A 21,900-nucleotide genomic window follows, 5' to 3' on the forward strand; every position below is an offset into this window, starting at 1 on the left:
TATTAGTTAAGCTGTACACTGCTAAGTGTGGTTTTAAACGTTGCTGCTGTAATGAAAGAATTTCCCACTCAGGATCTATAAAGTAATTACTATTATTATTATTGTTATTATTATTATTAAATGTCAACATTCACCACCTCAGTGAACCAAGTAAGTAATTTCCCAATCGATAAATCCTAAAAGCAAAGTTAAAGATTGCAAGTGTGGAAATCCAGATGTGACAACAGTGAGGATTGACCACAACTATGTTACCATTCTTTTTAACAGAAAACATTCTGTTCTTATACAGCCAAATGGTGAAAATGGCAAGTGATCACCTGCTCAAGGTTTCGCAGTATCGGAAAATTGCTTCCTTTGTAATGAGACGATTTGTTCTCCTCATTTCACCCAGGACAGCGGTCATCCAGTCTTCAACTCGGCCCTCTGCCGGTATCATCTGTCTGAATTCCATCACCTCCCCTTCAGCAGAAACCATTGCGGCTGCCAATGTTTCATTCTCATTGCCCACTTGGAACCTTAGTGACGCAATGTTATCATACATCTGAAATATTAAATACTCAGTAAGTTCCAAGACCATTTTCACAGTAATCATTAAAGGACTTCAATTATTGTGGAGTTGTCTACTTACCTCTTTAACACCCTAAGGGACTGAAGTTTAGAGCAATAAAAGGAATACCAGAACACTTTTTACAGGGGTGTTGTTTCAATCTTCCTTCAAACACTCCACCATTCATTTCTTCCGGGAACTCAAGCATAATATCACACTTGAACCAACAGAAATTTCACTCAATCTTAACCCTATCCCAGAAAGGACCAATTCATAAACAGCTTCCAAAAGATACAGAAGCAGAATTTGGCCATTCAGCCCATCAAGTCTGTTCTGCCTGCGGCAACAAATTCCACAGATTCACCACCCTCTGGCTAAAGAAATTCCTACTCATCTCTATTCTAAATGGACATCCCTCTATTTTGAGGCTGTGCCCTCTGATTGTAGATTCCCCCACTACAGGAAACATTCTCTCCACATCCACTCTCTCTAGGCCTTTCAACATTCATACAGACACATTCACTTTTCCACAGCTCTTGCAGTTCATTCTGTCATACACTTCAAGGTCTCTGTCAGATCAATTTAAAATCCCTTTTCAAGTATTTATAGAAGACACTGACAAAGTTCTGGTCGGAACTGCTGGAAAGCAACCCAGCCAGCTTGGATGGGCATCTTGGTTGGCATGGAGCAGTTGGGCTGAAGGACCTGTTTCTGTGTCGTATGACTCAATCACAAGAGATACATAGAATGTAAAGCAACACATTACAGGAACCGGCTCATGATGTTATGACAAACTAAAGAAATTAGTAATTAAATGCCTCATCTACATCATCATTATGTGCCATGTCTTATGACGTGGGTGATCAAGGTCTTCCCATGATCATGACTGTTCTTGCCAAATTTTTCTACAGAAGTGGTTTGCCATAGCCTTCTTCTGGACAGTGTCTTTAAAAGACAGGTGACCCACCCCATTATCGATACTCTTTAGAGATTGTCTGCCTGGCATCAGTGGTTGCATAACCAAAGCTTGTACCAGCTGCTCATACAACCATCCACCACCTGCTCCCACAGCTTGACGTGACCCTGATCATGGAGACTAAGCAGGTGCTACACCTTGCCCAAGGGTGACCTGCAGGCTAGCAGAGGGAAGGAGCGCCTTACACCTCCTTGTGTACAGACGTATCTCCACTCTGTCATCCATTCTGTCTGCCCAATGTCCATAACCCTCCATTCTCTTCACATTCATGTGTTAACCTAGGAACCTCTTGAACACCTTTTATTGTAACTATAAACATCACCACCCAGGCACCCACCACTCTGTGTAAAAAATCTGCCCCGTTGAACATTCTCCCCTCACCCTAAATATCTGCCCTTTAGTATTGGATACTTCAACCCAGGGACAAACTTACTGATGATCTCATAGTAAGTTTCTCATAACCTTAGAGTGGTCCGGCTTTGTCTCAACAGGTATGAGCCAGATCAGGCTTGGGCAAGCACGGACACAGGCTCTAAGTAAGTTTCCAATAATTTTTTCCCCCTGTTAGTACATAGCTTGTGCGCTGAGAATGGGACCCGAGTTAGCGGTATGTTTCTTGTGTGAAACATGGGAATTCAAGAAGACCTTCAGTATCCCTGATAACTACATCTACACAAAGTACATCAAGCTGCATCTCCTTAGAGACCATGTTAAGGAACTGGAACTGCACGTCGATGACCTTCGGCTCATACGAGTGAATGAGGAGATGATAGATAGGAGCTACAGGAAGGTAGTCACTCTAGGTAGCAGGAGGCAGGTACCTAGGTGACTGTCACGAGACGGAAAGGGAATAGGCAGCCAGTGCGGAGTACACCCGTGGCAGTTTTCCTCAATAATAAAAATATTACTTGGGATAATGTTGGGGTTGTAGTGATAAGGAATTTGTTGGTTAGGGGAACAGAAAGGATATTCTGTGGACGAGATAATTCCGATAGTTTGTTGCCTCCCAGGTGACCATGTATGGTCCAAGTGCATGTCGATGGGACTAGGCAGATTAATGATTCGGCACAGACTAGAATAACCAAAGGGCCTGTTTCTGTGCTGCATTGTTCTATGACTCTATAATCTGATAAGTGACTATCGTGCCTCATGTCAGCCATCGCTGCCCCACAGAAAACAGCTCAAGTTTGTCCAGTCCCTTCTTATAGCACATATCCTCTAATTCAAACAGTTAGAAGACAAAAATCTGTTACCTTTATCATGTGTTCCTGGACAGCTTCAGGATCACTGCTCCCCAGAATACTCAGTAACTCATCATCAGAAATGAAGAAGAACCTGGGAAAGGCATTTCGTTTGGAGTTCAGGTAGTCGTTGAGACTCTTCTGGCATTTCTCGAGGCCTTCACTCAGATTCTTGAGGTTTGTCAGGCGATTGGAAGCATGGCAACATTTGCTTATGACAGGCTCCTTCACAGTTTCAGACATGATCTAATCAACATCAGAAAGGAAGAAAAATAATGAATTTTTTCAAAGTAATAACAAATTCTTATTATTACTTGTAAAAAAGCATCTTTAATCATAAGATGCAAACATGTGCTGACAATTGGATCTTGAATTTGGGTTTCCCTAATAATGCCCAATTTATCATTCTTTTGAAAGCAGAAACAATACAGGATTTTGCTGTCATCGTTCACCATAACACTGAAGAGAAATGTAACAGCTTGTGGAGATGGAAATTGTTTACCTAAGGCTTGGTACTGTTGCAATCTTCTACCATTTTGAAGTGATTTCTTATTCAACACAGCAACACAAACTGAAGATGGAAAATGCACAACTTTTGGTATTATTAAAGTAATCAATAATTGTAAAAAGAAATATGAAACAGAAACAATTATTTAACTATATGCTCTACTTACACTTTATGTCAACTTGTGCATCTGTGGAATATTGTTTTATTATCTGTTAATATTATTTTATGTGCTATATGTGATTATACGTACTGTGTTCTGCACCTTGGTCCCAGAGCAACATCGTCTCATTCAGCTGTATACATATGCATAGTTGAATGCCAGTGAAATTACACTCAACAGGTCAGGCAGCACGTATGAAATGAAAGAGTTCATCTTTCACATTGATGATCCTTCAACAAAGATCATCAACCTTAAGTATTGATTCAGTTTTCCTCTCTCCTCAGATGATGCTCAACTTTGAGTAATTTTGGCATTTTCTGTTTTCATTACTGTTAGTGGACTTACAAAGGATACCGATCTCAAGTCCGTCACCAGAAATGATTACTGAGAAGTCAGGGATGAGCTGGAAAGCAAAGGCAAGACTCTGGGATGGAACATGTGAATAAAGATAAGGCGTGGTAGAAAGAAGAAGCAACAGTTGATAGCATTTTTCCTTTTAGGATGACAGCAAGAATAAACATCAAAATCATTAATGGTACAATGAGATGGTTATGGAATTGAGAGCTGGAAGTGGCAGAGGCTGAGGGAAGTCTTGCAGGTATATTAATGATCTGGATGATGGGGTGGTAAATTGGATTAGTAAGTATGGAGATGATACTAACATAGGTGGCATTGTGGATGATGAGGTAGGTTGAAGTAAGTAAGTAAGTCTTGAAGTCTTCGGAGAAGGAAGTCTGAAAATCGGAGCGGGAGTGCGGAGGAAGCCTTTTTTGAATTTTTCGTTTTTTTTCCGTCGGCGTTGAGAGAGGCAGGGCTGTGCAGGTGTGTGACGTCAGGGAGTGAAGCGAGGAAGATTTAAAAGGAACACAGCCTTATAAAGCGGGCAGCGTAGTTTGCAGGCTGCGGAGTGAGCTGGGAGCAGAGTGAAGGCTTAAGGGCTTAGGCAGAAATGGGCGAGGCTAAGAGGGTTTGGCTTTTCATTTTTTTTTCCTCTTATTTGAAGAGAGGGGTAAGTATGAGTGTGAGGGCAGCTTGTTGTTCTCAGTGCCGGATGTGGGAGGTAGTGGAGTCTCCAAGCCTCCCGGACGTCCACATCTGCGCCAGGTGCGCCGAGCTGCAGCTCCTAAAAGACTGCATTAGGGAACTGGAGCTGCAGCTCGATGACCTTCGTCTTGTCAGGGAGAGTGAGGAGTTGATAGAGAGGAGTTACAGGCAGGTGGTCACACCGGGGCCATGGGAGGCAGACAAGTGGGTCAAGGTTAGGAGGGGGAATAGGAAGAATCAGGTAATAGAGAGTACCCCTGTGGCTGTGGCTGTGCCCCTTGAGAATAAGTACTCCTGTTTGAGTACTGTTGGGGGGGGACAGCATACCTGGGGGAAGCAACACTGGCCGTGACTTCAACTTGAGACAGGTTCGATGTGGTCGTTTAAAGTTAAATTGGATAGCTATATGGACAGGAAATGAATGGAGGGTTATGGGCTGAGTGCAGGTCGGTGGGACTAGGTGAGAGTAAGAGTTCGGCACAGACTAGAAGGGCCGAGATGGCCTGTTTCCATGCTGTAATTGTTATATGGTTATATAGATGGAGTGCTATAGAATGTCTGAATTGATCACAATGTTAAAAACTGTAAATGAGTTACGTAAACTTATCTCAATATTCAAACAGTTTCAAGGAACTACCTTTTTGAATATTCTATCAATGTTATCAAACTTCTTTGCTTCCTCAGGTAGTTGAGATCGAATATCTCCACCGATGAAGATACTCTCCAAGTACATCCATTTCCTTTGCACCACCAACCAAACCTAGAAAACAGATATTGATTAATATCTGCTTAAAACTCCACGTTAAAATAGCAAAATCTTCCTCTCTAGCCTTTTATAGCAATAGATTTTCAGCATTTACAGATATACTATGATTTAAATGTGCAAGTTTTGTTCTTCCTGGTAAAAGGTGAGCTTTGTAATACCATGGGACACAGTGCCAGGGAGAGCTGACTGCATGAAACCTCTTCTCTGGGCTCCTGTTGTGTCTGTTTAATATTCTTTCATTAATATTTAGAACACCTGAATTCCAGATCTTTAAACACATCTTTAGCTGTGGCTTGCAGGTTGCCACAATGGAGAACTTTAGGTGCAGTGATAGTATATACTATCATGTCACTGCGACAGGTCACTTCGCAGAACATTCCTCCATGGTAGTGAAAAGGTGGTGCTTATTCTAATTCTGAGAGAAAATCACCAGCCTATGATGCAGTTGTTCTCTCTCCGGGTGGCACTTCCAGAGTCCTCTTCTATTCCAGATTTCCAGCATACCACTGTGCCAAAGTCTTAGACACCCTAGATTTTTTATATAAATTTTGCTTTAAATGTTTGCTTTTGTCTTCTGCATTAGTGTGTCAGCAGAAGAGAGCTAATCTTAGACTTCCAAACATCCATCTTCCAAAATATTAAATATTAATTACAGAGAGATTTTTGTACTTTGTTAAAGAAATCACTGGATGTGGGAGGAGAGCAGATCGTCCTGGGAACTCCACACAGCCGCATTGGGAATGTGGATTATATCTAGGCCGTGGAAGTTGTGATGCAATTTAACTTGGTTGCTCTTTCCGCAGACACTGATAGATCTGTCAGTTTTTGAGGGAGGAGAAGATGACGGCACAATGCAGCGCACGCAGCCTCTCTGGTGAATGATATCGGTATTTGTAAGTAGGAGGCAGTGCACAATTCGGATTTGATGGAGACAGACCTGAGAAGCACAGAGGAACATCGGGAGTAACTTCTAAAATCCCCGGTTCGCTGCCGCTGCTACTGAGCGATCGAGAATCTCCGGAGGGGTAGGGCCCAAATCCTCGGCTTTGCCTGTTGCTGGCGGTCGGGGCTGGGGTCGAAGTGCTCAGCAGAGATGGTGCTCGGTGCTCGGTGTCGGAGGGCTGGTCGGAGGCTCGAAGTTTTCGGATGGACTCAGAGTCGGACTGTGGTTGGGTGCTTCCAGGATGCTGCATCGGCAAGTTTGTGGCGCTGGAAGCTCATGGCAGGGAGAGTTTTCTTCCTTCTACCGTCTGCGTGAGATAATGGAACTTTGGAGAGACTTTGAGACAGTTTTTTACCGTGCCCATGGTCTGTTCTTCATCAAATTACAGTATTGCTTGCACTGTTGTAACTATATGTTATAATCATGTGGTTTTTGTCAGTTTTTCAGTCTTGGTCTGTCTTGAGTTTCTGTGATATCACACTGGAGGAACATTGTATCATTTCTTTTCTTTTCTTTTTAAATCTTTTTATTAATTTTTCAAAATTATAAACTCAATAACAAAGTTAATACAAGGAAATTGGAATAATGTTCATCAGCATATATAAAATGAATTTTAAGTAACATAGATATAAAAGACTTACAACCTCATAATGAAACTAATCATTAAAAAAGAAATAAAAAGAAAAATATATATATAAACAAAAAAACCCCAAAAGAAAAAAAGAAAAAAAAACAAAAAAAGGCAAAACAGGGCTAGATCAACAGCTTGTATCAGACACGTTCAATAATGTCGTTAACTCCGCTCCTCTCATCATATAACTTAAGTTTAGAAAAAAGATTCGGAAAGGTCAGATTATATCATATGAAAATGTTGCATAAAAGGTTTCCAAGTTTCTTCAAATTTAATCGAAGGGTCAAAAATATCACTTCTAATTTTTTCTAAATTTAAACTTAATATGGTTTGAGAAAACCATTGGAATGTAGTTGGAGGATTAGTTTCCTTACAGTTCAACAAAATAGATCTTCTCGCCATTAAATTAACAAAAGCTATCATTCGACAAGCTGAAGAAGACAAAGATCTATGTTCTATCATTGGCAATCCAAAGATTGCCGTAGTAGGATGAGGTTTTAAATCTAAGTGTAGAACTGTTGAAATAATATCAAAAATGTCTTTCCAATATTTTTCCAAAAGAGGACAGGACCAAAACATATGAGTTAAAGAAGCCACTTCAGAGTGACATCTATCACAAGTAGGGTTTATATGAGAATAAAAACGAGTTAGTTTTTCTTTGGACATATGAGCTCTGTGTACTACTTTAAATTGTATTAATGTATGTTTAGCACATATAGAAGTAGTAACTAATTGAAAAATTTTTCCCCATTTCTTTATAGCTAGGGAAAGTATCATTTCTTAATGCATGCATTACTAAACGACAATAAAAGAGGACTGCGTGCCCTCATAATCTAAATAAATCTAAATAGTCTAAATCTGCTGAATGTCTCCAACATTTTCCAGCACCTGCAATCTTTTTTTTAACCTTTCACATCAGGATTCACAGGCAAATCCCTGTGCATCTGGAATAAGCAGGAGTATTTGGCAGAATGGCAGGCTCTTCACAGAATAAAAATGACACATTCAAACTAGAAAAACGCTCATCAGCGTCAACAATTAACAGGAAGTACGAACAATTAGTTAATGTATCTATAGATAACTAAATACTGACATTTTCAAAAGCTTGGTGTAATTTTTGACAAGTATTTCTGATTTTGGAGCTGACGGACTTTTACAAAGTGGAAGCTGAAACTAGGCAACTTGAACTTTCTCTAATTTCTTACCGCAATCACTTCACCGATTAAGGACAGGTTTTTCTCCCATTCCTGCACTGTAGACAAGAAAGGACCTACATATCTGCTTCCTGCCATGCTTTGTAGATTCATGGCATTATCATCAAGTATCTGAAGGATCTCATCTACAGATCCTAGGATGTAGCCTCGGTCCTGAGTTCCTTTGTAGTACTTTTGCACAGTGAACTTCATGTTTTCCCAGGTATCCACAACCTCCTTGACACCCTATAAAGTACAAACATACAATGCAGTTATTAAACTTAGATGTTGAGCAATCTTCTAATTTGCAGAATAAATTTAATTCACCATGTTGGCCAAGCCCTCTACCCATGATCAGAATAATCTGCAGAGAGTTGTAACTCAGTCCGTTCCATCATGGGCACTAGGCTCCATAGTATCCAGGACATCGTCAAGGAGTGGTTGCTCAAAAAGGCAGCCTCCATCATTGAGGACCCCCATCACCCAGGTCATGCCTTGTTCTCAGTGTTACCATCAGGAATGAGGTACAGAAGCCTGAAGGCACACATTAAATGATTCAGGAATAGCTTCTTCCCCTCTGCCATCAGATTTTTTAATGGACGTTGAAACCAGGAACACTATTTCACTACATTTTTGTTTCTATTTTTGCACTACTTATTTAACTATACGTATATATTTTTTTACTGTGATTCCATGACTTTTCTATTATTATGTATTGCATTTTACAGCTGTTGTGAAGACAACAAATTTCACGACATATGCCTGATATTAAGCCTGAATCAGATTTGCCAACACTTCAGCAAACATCATTGCTATTGTGAAATGCGTAAGAAGGAATCATTCAGTAGTGGAGTATTTTAACAGTATTTTAATTAATACTCTTATACAAATGTGGTATAAAAAGACACAGTATTTGGGAACTTCTCCATCATTCAGCATCAGCTAACTTTAACTGGAGAGGAAACCAATTTGATAACTTTTGTACAGAGAGGCTTGCAGTAAAATCCCCAACCTGTAAGATGCACTGATAAGTATCAGCAATGGTGCAAGTTATAAAGTCAAACAGTCATAGAAATGTACAGCACATCTAGCCCATTCCTACTCCCATCGACTTGCACTGGGACCATAACCCTCCATACCCCTACTATCCATGTATCTATCCAAACTTCTCTTGAACTCGCATGCACCACTTGCCCTGGCAGCTTGTTCCACATGCTCATGACCCTCTGAATGAAGAACCTTTCCCTCATGTTCCCCTTAAACTTTTCAACTTTCAGCCATAACCCATGACTTCTAGTTATAGTACCACCCAATCTCAGTGGAAAAAGCCTGCTTGCACTTATCCTATCTATGCCCCTCATAATTTTGTATATCTCTATGAAATCTCCCCTCAATCTTCAACCTTCCAAGGTATAAATTCCTAACCTATTCAATCTTTCCTTATAACTCAGGTCCTCCAAACCCAGAAACATCTTTGTAAATTTACAGCTTCCTGTAGTTAGGTGACCAGAACTGCTCACAATACTCAAAATTATGCCTTGTACACTTCAACATAACATCCCATCTCCTGTACTCAATACTTTGATTTATGAAGGCCAATGTACCAAAAGTTTTTTGTCAATATTATAATCTTGTGTTCAGGTTAATTTCACAATTGCATATTCCAGCATTTCGGTATCACATCTCTAATTCTGTTACCACAACCCACATTCCCTTCAGTATAGTTTGCTTCTTGAATGCACAGGGAAGAGTTGGAATTAACTCATTAGGTACCAAAGTTCAGTTTACCTTCTCAATACTAAGTTCTTTAATGGCAGCAGTAACTATATCACCAATGGCTTCACTATATTTGTGCAGTTGCATAGCAAACATATTCGCCAGTGTAAATGTATCCGCTCGCATCTCAAATTCCGTGCCTGTCCGTGTCATTAATGTTTTCCAGTGCCTGTAAAATAAATTACAGTTAGGGGACTTTATATCTCGACTCAACCTGCTTTAATCCTCAGACTACAACAAGGCGAGTGAACTGAGTAATGAACAGTGAGCACACAAGATATAGTGGAATCTGGAGCGCAAAATAAAGAGCAGGAGGAGCTCAGAAGGAGGGGCAACATTGGCAGAGGCAAAAGGATAGTCGAATTTTCAGAGTGAGACTCTGCATCAGGACCAGGAGAGTAGAAGGGAGATCGCCAGTATAAATACGCGAGATGGAGGGGTGAAGCGTGGGTGGAACCAGATGAGAAGTGGAGCAGCAGGGGCAGGGGGAGAGTGACAGGCAGACAGCAGCAGGCAGAGACAGAAGAGATGAAAAGGGTCAGATGGAGCCAGGTGGGAAAACAGAGGAAAGTGATGTGGAGACACAGCTGGTGGCTGATGGAGCAGTATGGTGGAGTAGTGGGGTGCAGCAGAGCACTAAGGCCACAGCTGTTTGCTCAGGCTCACTTATCACAGTTTATATTTTGGTCAAATATACTGAAGTGGAACATTAAAGGAACTAACCTCTCTCTTAGTGCCTCATGCTTCAAATCCAGTAACAAGGGGATGGAATCCTTAAATTCTTTCAAGTGAGATTCCAAATGGAAGCCAACAGTTAGACTACGAACATCCTTGGGCAACTTTCTGAAAGCCTTCAGAAATCCATCAATTCCTTCCTGAAGCAGCTGCACATTTAAATCAGCCCACAGTGTCTCAGACCATTCCTCTTTTGCTGTCTAGAAAAATAGCAAAACTATAACAGAGGATGTAATTATATAAGTTGAAGACACAGAAGACTGCAGATGCTGGAATCTGTGGAGGGGGAAATGGACAGTCAACATTTCAGGTCGAGACCCTTCAATTATCAGTATTGGCCCAATTCCAACCTTCTTCACAAAGAAACAGAATTATAAAAGAAAGGAAACCTTTTGGTGATGGCCCTGTGTGACAATGAACCATCTAAGAGTAGGGAACCAACATCTTAGTAAAAGATCTCAACTTTAAAGAACAGTTTGATGCACAAAGTTTGGGGGTGTTGTGGATAGTGTGGAGGGCTGTCAGAGGTTACGGCGGGACATTGATAGGATGCAAAACTGGGCTGAGAAGTAGCAGAAGGAGTTCAACCCAGGTAAGTGTGAGGTGGTTCATTTTGGTAGATCAAATATGATGGCAGAATATAGTATTAATGGTAAGACTCTTGACAGTGTGGGGGATCAGAGGATTCTTGGGGTCCGAGTCCATAGGGCACTAAAAGCTGCTGTGCAGGATGACTCTGTGGTTAAGAAGGCATACAGTGTATTGGCCTTCATCAACCATGGGATTGAGTTTAGGAGCCGAGAGGTAATGCTGCAGTTATATAGGACCCTGGTCAGATCCCACTTGGAGTACTGTGCTCAGTTCTGGTCGCCTCACTACAGGATGGATGTGGAAATGATAGAAAGGGTGCAGAGGAGATTTACAAGGATGTTGCCTGGTTTGGGGAGCATGCCTTATGAGAATAGGTTGAGTGAACTCAGACTTTTCTCCTTGGAGCGATGGTAGATGAGAGGTGACCTGATAGAGGTGTACAAGATGATGAGAGCTATTGATTGTGTGGATAGTCAGAGACTTTTTCACAGGGCTGAAATGGCTAGCACGAAAGGGCACAGTTTTAAGGTGCTTGGAAGTAGGTACAGAGGAGATGTCATGGGGTAAGTTTTTTAACACTGAGAGTGGTGAGTGTGTGAAATGGGCAGCCAGTGACAGTAGTGGAGGCGGATATGATAAGGGTCTTTTAAGAGACTCCTGGATAGGTACATGGAGCTTAGAAAAATAGAGGGCTATGGGTAACCCGAGGTAATTTCTAAGGTAAGGACATGTTTGGCACAGCTTTGTGGGCCGAAGGGCCTGTATTGTGCTGTAGGTTTTCTATGTTTCTATGTGAGAGTGTCTGAGGATCAGACTCAACACAAACTCATATTGATGAAGGGTCTCGACCCGAAATGTCGACTGCTTACTCGTTTCCATTGCCTGGCCTGCTGAGTTCCTCCAGCATTTTGTGTGTATTACACCCACAAAATTCTCCTGGTTCCATCCACCCACTATACACAAATTCTCTGTCTGTCTGTCTATTTAAAGATACAGCACAGAACAGGCCCTTTCAGCCCAACAAATGCACCACCCAGCAACCCACCTGCCATACTTAATACTAGCCTAATCACAGGACAATATACAATGACAAATTAATTTCCGATATGTCTTTGAACTGTCGGGGGAAACCCACGGGATTCATGGGGAGAACATACAAACACCTTAGAGAAAATGCTGGAATTGAACTCTGAACTCTGGAATGCTCCAAGCTCTAATAGCGTCGCACTAACTGCTACGCTACCGTGGTATCTGGTTCTGGTTCCATATATACTTTATACTTTATTATCGCCAAACAATTGGTACTAGAACGTACAATCATCACAGCGATATTTCATTCTGCGTTTCCCACTCCCTGGATTACAAATATTAAATATTAAAAATTAGTAAAATATTAAAAATTTAAATCATAAATCATAAATAGAAAATAGAAAAATGGAAAGTAAGGTACTGCAAAAAAACCGAGAGGAAGGTCCGGATATTTGGAGGGTACGGCCCATATCCGGGTCAGGATCCGTTCAGCAGTCTTATCACAATTGGAAAGAAGCTGTTCCCAAATCTGGCCGTACAAGTCTTCAAGCTCCTGAGCCTTCTCCCAGAGGGAAGAGGGACGTAAAGTGTGTTGGCTGGGTGGGTCGTGTCCTTGATTATCCTAGCAGTACTGCTCCGACAGCGTGCGGTGTAAAGTGAGTCCAAGGATGGAAGATTGGTTTGTGTGATGCGCTGCGCCGTGTTCACGATCTTCTGCAGCTTCTTTCGGTCTTGGACAGGACGATTTCCATACTAGGTTGTAATGCACCCTAGAAGAATGCTTTCTACGGTGCATCTATAAAAATTAGTGAGGGTTTTAGGGAACAAGCCAAATTTCTTTAGTTTTCTCAGGAAGTAAAGGCGCTGTTGGGCCTTCTTGGCAGTGATCTCTGCTTGGTTGGACCAAGTCAGTTCATTTGTGATATTGACCCTGAGGAACTTAAAGCTTTTGACCTGTTCCACTTGCACACCACCGATGTAAATTGGGTCGTGCGGTCCTCTACTCCTTCTGAAGTCAACAACCAATTCCTTCGTCTTGCTGACGTTGAGGGGTAGGTTGTTGTCCTCGCACCATGCCACCAGGTTCTTAATTTCTTTCTTTTTAAATCTTTTTATTGAATAAGTATACAAAAAGGTAAGCCATATAGGCACTAATACACTGTTAGAATATAACAAAATTACAGGAAATATTAATACAAAAAAAATACTACAATGTAATTTAAACATAACGTACCAAGGTGACATAATAGTATACTAATTTTATATATATATCAACAGAGAAAAGGAAAAAAAACCCCCCAAAAAAAAACCCACCGTGCAACTAACTAAAAGCAAGCAAAGCAATGGGCTAACTTGAAACCAAACAGAGTTAAAAAACTTAAAATCACGTCCTCAATCCCGACTTCCATTAAAAAGTAAAAAAAAACAAGAAGGGTATATATTACATTAAATGAAAATATTGAATAAAAGATCTCCAGGTCTGTTCAAATTTAAATGAGGAGTCATAAAGATTGCTTCTAATTTTCTCCAAATTCAAGCATAATATCATCTGAGAAAACCAAAAAAAGGTAGATGGAGAGGTTCTTAATTTCCTCTCTGTACTCAAACTCATCATTACCTGAGATATGGCCTACCATTGTTGTGTCATCAGCAAACTTATATATTGAGTTTGATGGGAACTTGGCTACACAACCATGGGTGTACAGTGAGTACAGCAGGGGGCTGAGTACACAGCCTTGTGGGGCACCGGTGCTCAGAGTGATTGTAGAGGAGAGCTTGTCCCCTATTTTTACAGCCTGGGTCCTGTCTGTGAGGAAGTTGAAAATCCAGCTGCAGATCTGAGTGCTAAGGCCCAGGTTCCAGAGCTTAGGAATCAGTTTATTTGGAATGATGGTATTAAAGGCAGAACTGTAGTCAATGAAAAGGAGCCTTACATATGCATCTTTATTCTCCAGGTGTTCTAAGGAGGAACGTAGGGCCAGAGAGATGGCATCTGCCGTTGACCTGTTGCTCCGGTAGGCGAATTGCAAAGCGACGAGGTTGACTGGTAGGCTGTGGTTGATGTGTGCCATAACCAATCTCTCGAAGCACTTCATAGCAATTGATGTCAGAGCCACAGGTCGATAGTCATTCAGGCATGCCACCTTGCTCTTCTTCAGCACTGAGGTTATCGTTGCCTTCTTAAAACACAAGGGGATCTTAGACTGAAGCAAGGAGCAGTTGAAGATGTCAGCAAACACTCCAGCTAGCTTGCTTGCACAGGCCCGGAGAACCCATCCTGGGATGCCATCTGGGCCCGTCGCCTTCCTTGGATTTATCTTCAGGAAGGCCCTTCTAACGTCCTCCTCGGTGATGATGAATCTCGATGCCACCAGGTCCGGTTAATCCGGAGGGAGCGGGATGCTCCTCTTCTGTTTGAATCTCGCATAGAATACATTAAGTTCACCCACCACAGTGTCTCCACAGCTGCTCCCCTCCCTTACCTGACACCACCTCCCTATTATTTTACACCCCTCCTCAATCCACTCCACTACTCTTTCTTTACAACAACCATCTCACCTCTCCTCTCAGTCCTAAGACATGGTTTTGACCCAAAACATTGACAATTCCTTCCCTCCCGCAAATGCTGGTTGACCCATTGAATTGCTCGAGCAAACAACAGGAATTCTGCAGATGCTGGAAATTCGAGCAACACACATCAAAGTTGCTGGTGACCGCAGCAGGCCAGGCAGCATCTCTAGGAAGAGGTACAGTCGATGTTTCAGGCCGAGACCCTTTGTCAGGACTAACTGAAGGAAGAGCTAGTAAGAGATTTTAAAGTGGGAGGGGGAGGGGGAGATCCAAAATGATGGGAGAAGACGGGAGGGGGAGGGATGGAGCCAAGAGCTGGACAGGTGATTGGCAAAGGGGATATGAGAGGATCATGGGACAGGAGGTCCAGGGAGAAAGACAAGCGGGGGGGGGAACCCAGAGGATGGGCAAGGGGTATAGTCAGAGGGACAGAGGGAGAAAAAGGAGAGTGAGAGAAAGCATGTGTGTATAAAAATAAATAATAGATGGGGTACGAGGGGGAGGTGGGGCATTAGCGGAAGTTAAAGAAGTCGATGTTCATGCCATCAGGTTGGAGGCTACCCAGACGGAATATAAGGTGTTGTTCCTCCAACCTGAGTGTGGCTTCATCTTTACAGTAGAGGAGGCCGTGGATAGACATGTCAGAATGGGAATGGGATGTGGAATTAAAATGTGTGGCCGCTGGGAGATCCTGCTTTCTCTGGTGGACAGAGCGTAGGTGTTCAGCAAAGCGGTCTCCCAGTCTGCGTCGGGTCTCGCCAATATATAGAAGGCCACATCGGGAGCACCGGACACAGTATATCACCCCAGCGGACTCACAGGTGAAGTGTCGCCTCACCTGGAAGGACTGTTTGGGGCCCTGAATGGTGGTAAGGGAGGAAGTGTAAGGGCATGTGTAGCACTTGTTCCGCTTACAAGGATAAGTGCCAGGAGGGAGATCAGTGGGGAGGGATGGGGGGGACGAATGGACAAGGGAGTCGCATAGGGAGTGATCCCAGCGGAAAGCAGAGGGGGTGGGGAGGGGAAGATGTGCTTAGTGGTGGGATCTCGTTGGAGGTGGCGGAAGTTACGGAGAATAATATGTTGGACCCGGAGGCTGGTGGGGTGGTAGGTGAGGACCAGGGGAACCCTATTCCTAGTGGGGTGGTGGGAGGATGGAGTGAAAGCAGATGTACGTGAAATGGGGGAGATGCGTTTGAGAGCAGAGTTGATAGTGGAGGAAGGGAAGCCCCTTTCTTTAAAAAAGGAGGACATCTCCCTTGTCCTGGAATGAAAAGCCTCATCCTGAGAGCAGATGCGGTGGAGACGGAGGAATTGCGAGAGGGGGATGGCATTTTTGCAATAGACAGGGTGAGAAGGGGCAGATAGGGCCTCTGCCCTTTCCCTCTTCAGTCCTGACGTAGGGTTCCGGCCTGAAACGTTGACTCATCGTTTCCACTGATGCTGCCCCACCTGCTGAGTTCCTCCAGCGTGTTGTGAGTGTTGCTTTGACGCCAGCATCTGCAGATTATTTTGTGTTTACCTAGAGAACTCTGCCAGCTCCATCACTAGACTCCCCAGTATCACGGACACCTTCAAAAGGCGGCATCTATCATTAAGATTCCAAAAGACTTGACAAAACTGAAACAAAAGGAAGGAAGTTAAATAAAATTACAAGGAAACCCTAACTGGCTGGAATGTGTGCATTCTCATGTGTCTGATTGCTATCTTCTTTCAGCTGCCCGCCTGCGATTGCCCAGACTCTGCAGTTGTGACAGTCAGGAATAGAGAACTAACACAAGGGAGGCCCCTCAAGTGTATAAAAAGTGCAAGGAGACACTTCGAAGGGAAATTAGGAAGGCAAAGAGGAATAGAAAATTATTGTTGGTAGATAGAATTAAGGTAAACCCTAAAGGATTTTATAAATATCTTAATGGTACAAGAATAGTCTATGTCAGACTATTTTGTTGACTACAGCTGTCTTTAATAGTATAATTCCAAGTAAACTCATCACCAAACTCTGGACCCTGGGAATCAATGCCTCCCTCTGCAATTGGATCCTTGACTTCCTGCACAACAGATTGCAGTCAGTAAGGGTAGGCAGCAACACTTCACCACGGTTATTCCGAACACTGGTGCTCCACAAGATTGCATCTTCAGTCCCCTACTCTAACCTCCCACTTCCCACCTCCTCCCCCCGAACACTCATGACTGCATGGGCAGATTCTGCTCTACCTCTTTCTACAAGTTTTCAGATGATACCACTGCAGTGGGCCATATCTTAAATAACAATGAATCGGAGTACAGGATGGAGATAGAGAGCTTAGTGACATGTTGTCATGACAACAACCTATACCCTCAATGTCGTAAAACAAAAGAGTTTGTCATTGACTTTGGGAAGGGGAGGCAGGCGTTGCATATGCTCCTGTCAGCATCAATGGTGTTGAGGATTGAAAGGGGTGAGAGCTTCAAGTTCCTAGAAGTGAACATCATCAACAGTCTTGCCTGCCCCAACCACGTGGATGCCATGGCTAAGAAAGCTCACCAACGGCTCTACTTCCTCAGGAGACTACAGGAATTTGCATGTCCCTGTCAATCTAGACTTATTTTTATCGATACGCCATAGAAAGCATCCTATATGGATGCACAACAGCTTTGTATGGCAACACTCTGCACTTGACCACAAGAAACTTCAGGGTATCAGCTCTGTCTATTCTTCCTGCTGCTCAGCAAAGCAGCTAGCACAGTGAAAGCCCCCACTCACTCTCTCTTGTCCCCTCTCCCACAGGCAAAAGATACAAAAGCCTGAATGTATATATCAACAGCCTCAAAGATAACTTCTATATAATAAGGCTATTAAATGGTTCTTTAGTAAGATAAGATGGACTCTTGACCTCACAATCTACCCCGTTATGATCTTGCACCTTATTGTCTTTCTGCACTGCCCTTTCTCTGTAACTCTACTCTGCATTCTGTAATTGTTTATTTTATTTGGAAATACAGAATGAAATAGGCCCACTGGTTTAACCTTAGCCTAATCAGAGGACAATTTACAATAACCAATTAACCTACTTTGGACCATGGCAGGAAACTGGAATCACCTGGAGGAAACCCATGCACACATGGGAAGAATGCACAAAACTTTCTTACAGAGGATGCCGGAATTGAAATCTGAACTCCAATGCCCCGAGCTTTAGTAGCATCGTGCTAAGTGGTACATTACCATGGCGCTCCTTGCCCTTTTCCATGCACCGTGCAATGATTTAATCAGTGTGAATGGTGTGCAAGGCAAACAAGAGAAAATCCAAAGCAACACACACAAAATGGTGGAGGAACTATGCAGGCCAGGCAGCGTCTATGGAAAAGAGTAAACAATGAAGAAGGGTCCTGATGAAGGATCTCGGCCCTAAACAGCGACTGTTTACTCTTTCCTCCAGCACTTTGTGAGAGTGCAAGACAAGCTTTTCACTGTATTTTGGAATATCTGACAATAATAAATCAACTGTAATTCCAATCAGGGTAAACGTAGGGACCATTACGGTCACAAGGACAATCTGTGCAGATAGCCAGCCAGTAGGTACAGGTGAGGTGTACATGAATACTTCTCATTAGTACTCACAAAGGAAACAGACTTTGTGGTTGGAGAATTCAGTGAAAGGGAAGGTGAAACTCTAGCTCTGGTCTCCATAAATAAACACTCAGCAGCAGACGGTTGAACTAGACTGCCTTGACAATGATATTTGGGTAGCACAGAGGCAAATAGGAAGCAAAAACTGCAAAAAGCTGGTTTGGCCTCAGCTTGTGGGGTGGAATGGAGTTGTATATATAGTTTAACATAATTATCGCAGTACACAAATCCTCTCAGTATGAGTGTACTGGGATCTGTCATTATTTAGAAAGGTATTCTGATATTCATAAGAGAAGCTGGAGAAAGAGGACAAACACACAGATACAACACCTAGGTTGACCATATTCTCTATGGCCTCCATGAGCAGGTGCCGGTGGTATCCCAGATGCTATGTAGCAGCTCACCAAATTCTGTGCTGTTTCTGATCCTGTTATTAGCAGGAGCACAAAATAGATGAAGTCTCCCTAAAATACCATCCATTTTATCCACAGGCAATGTATTTCTAAACTATTATACTAACAACCCAGGGTGGCAGGGCGGAGATATGTCCCTACCAAAGGAGGTGTAAAACGCTCCTTCCCTCCGCTAGCCTGCAAGTCACCCTTGGGCAAGGTGTAACACCTAAATACCCCTCACCCCCCCCCACCTGGTTGGGGTCATGTGAAGTCATGGGAGCAGGTGGTGGATGGTCATTTGAGCAGTGGGTGCATATCAGAGTCTTGGTTATGTGACCTCTGAAGCCAGGCATACAATCTCTGAAGAATATTGATAATGGCTGGGGTGACCCGTCTTGTAAAGACACTGCCTAGAAAAGGCGATAGCAAACCACTTATGTAGAAACATTTGCCAAGAACGCTCATGGTTGTGGAAGCACCATGATCGCCCATATCATACAATATGACACATAATGAACGAATGAACTAGCAACTACAGAGCATTGTTCTACGATGCCATTCACTGAAACCTTGAAATACTCTGCTTCCAGTAAACATTGTTAAAATTGAGATAAAGCATTTTTAAAATAGAGAGAAGCAGACAGAAAACACCATGCTACATATGAGAATTCACTGCTTGAAGCTTTAGGGCTATGATACACGAGAGAGAGTCCCATCCAGCAAGTTGTCTACACTCATTACAGCCTTCACGGCGTGAGCAGATATCTTAAATATAGTCTAAAAACTTCAGGGAGTTTTTTTAAACATACCCGCTGTGCCTTGTAAATATCATAGATCTGCCGCAGACCTTTCATTTCTTTCTGAAGTGACAGCAAATCAGGATGCATTGTAATGGGCAGGTCGAAAAGTTTCTCAGCATTAACCAACTCTTGACGTTTTCTTTCAAGTTCTTCCAACTCATTTTCAAATTTGCCCAAAATCTCAAGCCCTGCAAAACAACATGAACAGAACAAAACCAATCTTATACACACTTTTCTGCTGTAGCGGGAGAGCTGAATAAACTAAAGCAGGAAAGGAGTAGTGGAAACTACAGAGTTTGGAAATGGGCATCATCTGCAGCATCAACAGCATTGAGCAAAAGTCTTCCCTCTGTGAAATATGCTCAATCCAAAGGAACTGCGTTGAATTGGAGGATCCATGTTCAACATTTGTTTGATAGTAGAGGATAAAACCTTTCAAAAATCAACCACCTGACACTGCTCCATTTCAGATCCATCTGTATTAAGGTTGGGTGGTAATAAATGAGCTGGTAGATACGTGAGTGGAGAGTTCATACTTCTGTAACCCACCCCTTCAACTCCCTCCCACTCAACCATTTCTCTCTGACATATCAAGGAAAGAATAGCCTGAATTTTCCTACCTGTATCGAGGTCAGACTCTACAGACCCTGGGCCTTCTATACGGAATTTTGTTGCAAAACCAGCAAGGTTAGCTGCAAATTCTTTAGTCTCAAGTTTGGTGGTCTGAAAACCAACATTGAGAATTATTTGGATAATTTTATTAGTTCAAGCTAACACAAATGTTCACTAAATACAGAATTAACTGCAGGTAAAAAAACAAAAATATTCCTTAACAATAGTGAGCAAAAACCAAGAAATTTTAAATAATACACGTTTATTGAAACTACAGCACACGCAGAAATGCAGAGTTGAAGTTACTGCAGAAATCTTATTGTCATTTAAAAAGTTATAGAGTCATAGGGATGTACAGCCCAGAAACAGGCCCTTCGGCCCATCTAGTCCATGTCAAAACCATTTAAACTTCCTGCTCCCATCAACCTGCACCAGGAACATAACCCTCCATATCCCTACTATCCATGTACCTATCCAAATTTCCCTCAAATGCTGAAATCAAGCTCACATGCACCACTTGTGCTGGCAGCTCATTCTACACTTCCACAACTCTCTGAGTGAAGAAGTTTCCCATCATGTTCCCCTTAAACTTTTCACCTTTCACCCTTAACCCATGACTTCTGGTTATAGTTCCACCCAACCTCAGTGGAAAAAGCCTGTTTGCATTTATCCTATCTATACCCCTCATATTTTTGTATACCTCTGTGAAATCTCCTCTCAATCCTCCACATTCTAAAGAATAAGTCCTAACCTATTCAATGACCCGTATGTACTCTGATAATAAATTTTACTTTGAACTTTCCTTATAACTCAGGTCCTCCAGACCCAGCAACATTCTTGTAAACTTACTCTGTACTTTTTCAACCTTGTTTACATCTTTCCTATAGGTAGGTAACCAAAGCTGCACACAATATTCCAACTTAGGCCTCACCAACACTTTATACAACTTCAACATAATATCCTATCTTTTGTACTCAATAAGTTGAATTATGAAGGCCAATGTACCAAAGACTTTCTTTATGATCCTATCTACCTGTGATACCACTTCCAACAAATTATATACCTGTACTCCCAGATCCCTTTGCTCTACCATGCTCCTCTGTGTAAGACCTACCCTGGTTGGTCTTACCTGAGTGCAAAACCTCACACTTGTCTGCCTTAAATTCCATCTGCCATTTTTATGCCCGATTTTCCAGCTGATGTAGATCCTCCATAAGACATGATAGCTTTCCTCACTGTCTACTACACTCCCAATCTCGGTGTCATCTGCAATTTTGCTGAACCAGTTAACCACATTATCATCCAGATCATTGATATAGATGACAAACAACAAAGGACCCAGAACCGATCCCTGCGACACACCACAAGTCACAGGCCTTCAGTCAGAGAGGCAACGATCTCCTACCACTGTCTGGCTTCTCCCACAAAGCCAATGTCTAATTCAATTTACTACCTCATCTTGAATGCCGAGTGACTAAACCTTCTTGACCAGACTCCCATGAGGGGCCTTGTCAAATGCCTTGTTAAAGTCCATGTAGAGACCATCCATTGCCTTGCCTTCATCAACTTTCCTGGAAATTTCCTCAAAAAATTCTTTAAGATTGGTTCGATATGATCTACCACGCACAAAGCCATGTTGACTATTTTTAATCAGTCTGTGTCTATCCAAATACTCATACATGAAATCTCTTAGAATGCCTTCAAATAACTTTCCCACTACTGATGTCAGACTCGCCAACCTATAATTTCCTGGTTTCTGTTTAAAGCCATTTTTA

General features: G+C 42.4%; 1 protein-coding gene across 1 annotated transcript in view; it reads right to left on the bottom strand.

Annotated features, from left to right (window-relative positions):
* The window catches only part of dnah10 (dynein axonemal heavy chain 10), a 281,471-nt gene that overhangs the window by 143,981 nt on the left and 115,590 nt on the right, over positions 1-21,900 (bottom strand). Inside the window, exons 23-30 of the mRNA XM_063073994.1 lie at positions 20,134-20,236; positions 19,523-19,701; positions 10,509-10,720; positions 9,798-9,954; positions 8,022-8,255; positions 5,114-5,236; positions 2,777-3,010; positions 318-541 (exon numbers count right to left, since the gene is read on the bottom strand). Of these exons, the coding sequence (XP_062930064.1) occupies positions 318-541; positions 2,777-3,010; positions 5,114-5,236; positions 8,022-8,255; positions 9,798-9,954; positions 10,509-10,720; positions 19,523-19,701; positions 20,134-20,236 (1,466 nt within the window). The remainder of the gene's footprint in view (positions 1-317; positions 542-2,776; positions 3,011-5,113; positions 5,237-8,021; positions 8,256-9,797; positions 9,955-10,508; positions 10,721-19,522; positions 19,702-20,133; positions 20,237-21,900) is intronic.

This window comes from Mobula hypostoma, chromosome 21 (genome assembly GCF_963921235.1).
Source record: "Mobula hypostoma chromosome 21, sMobHyp1.1, whole genome shotgun sequence".
Taxonomy (NCBI): domain Eukaryota; kingdom Metazoa; phylum Chordata; class Chondrichthyes; order Myliobatiformes; family Myliobatidae; genus Mobula; species Mobula hypostoma.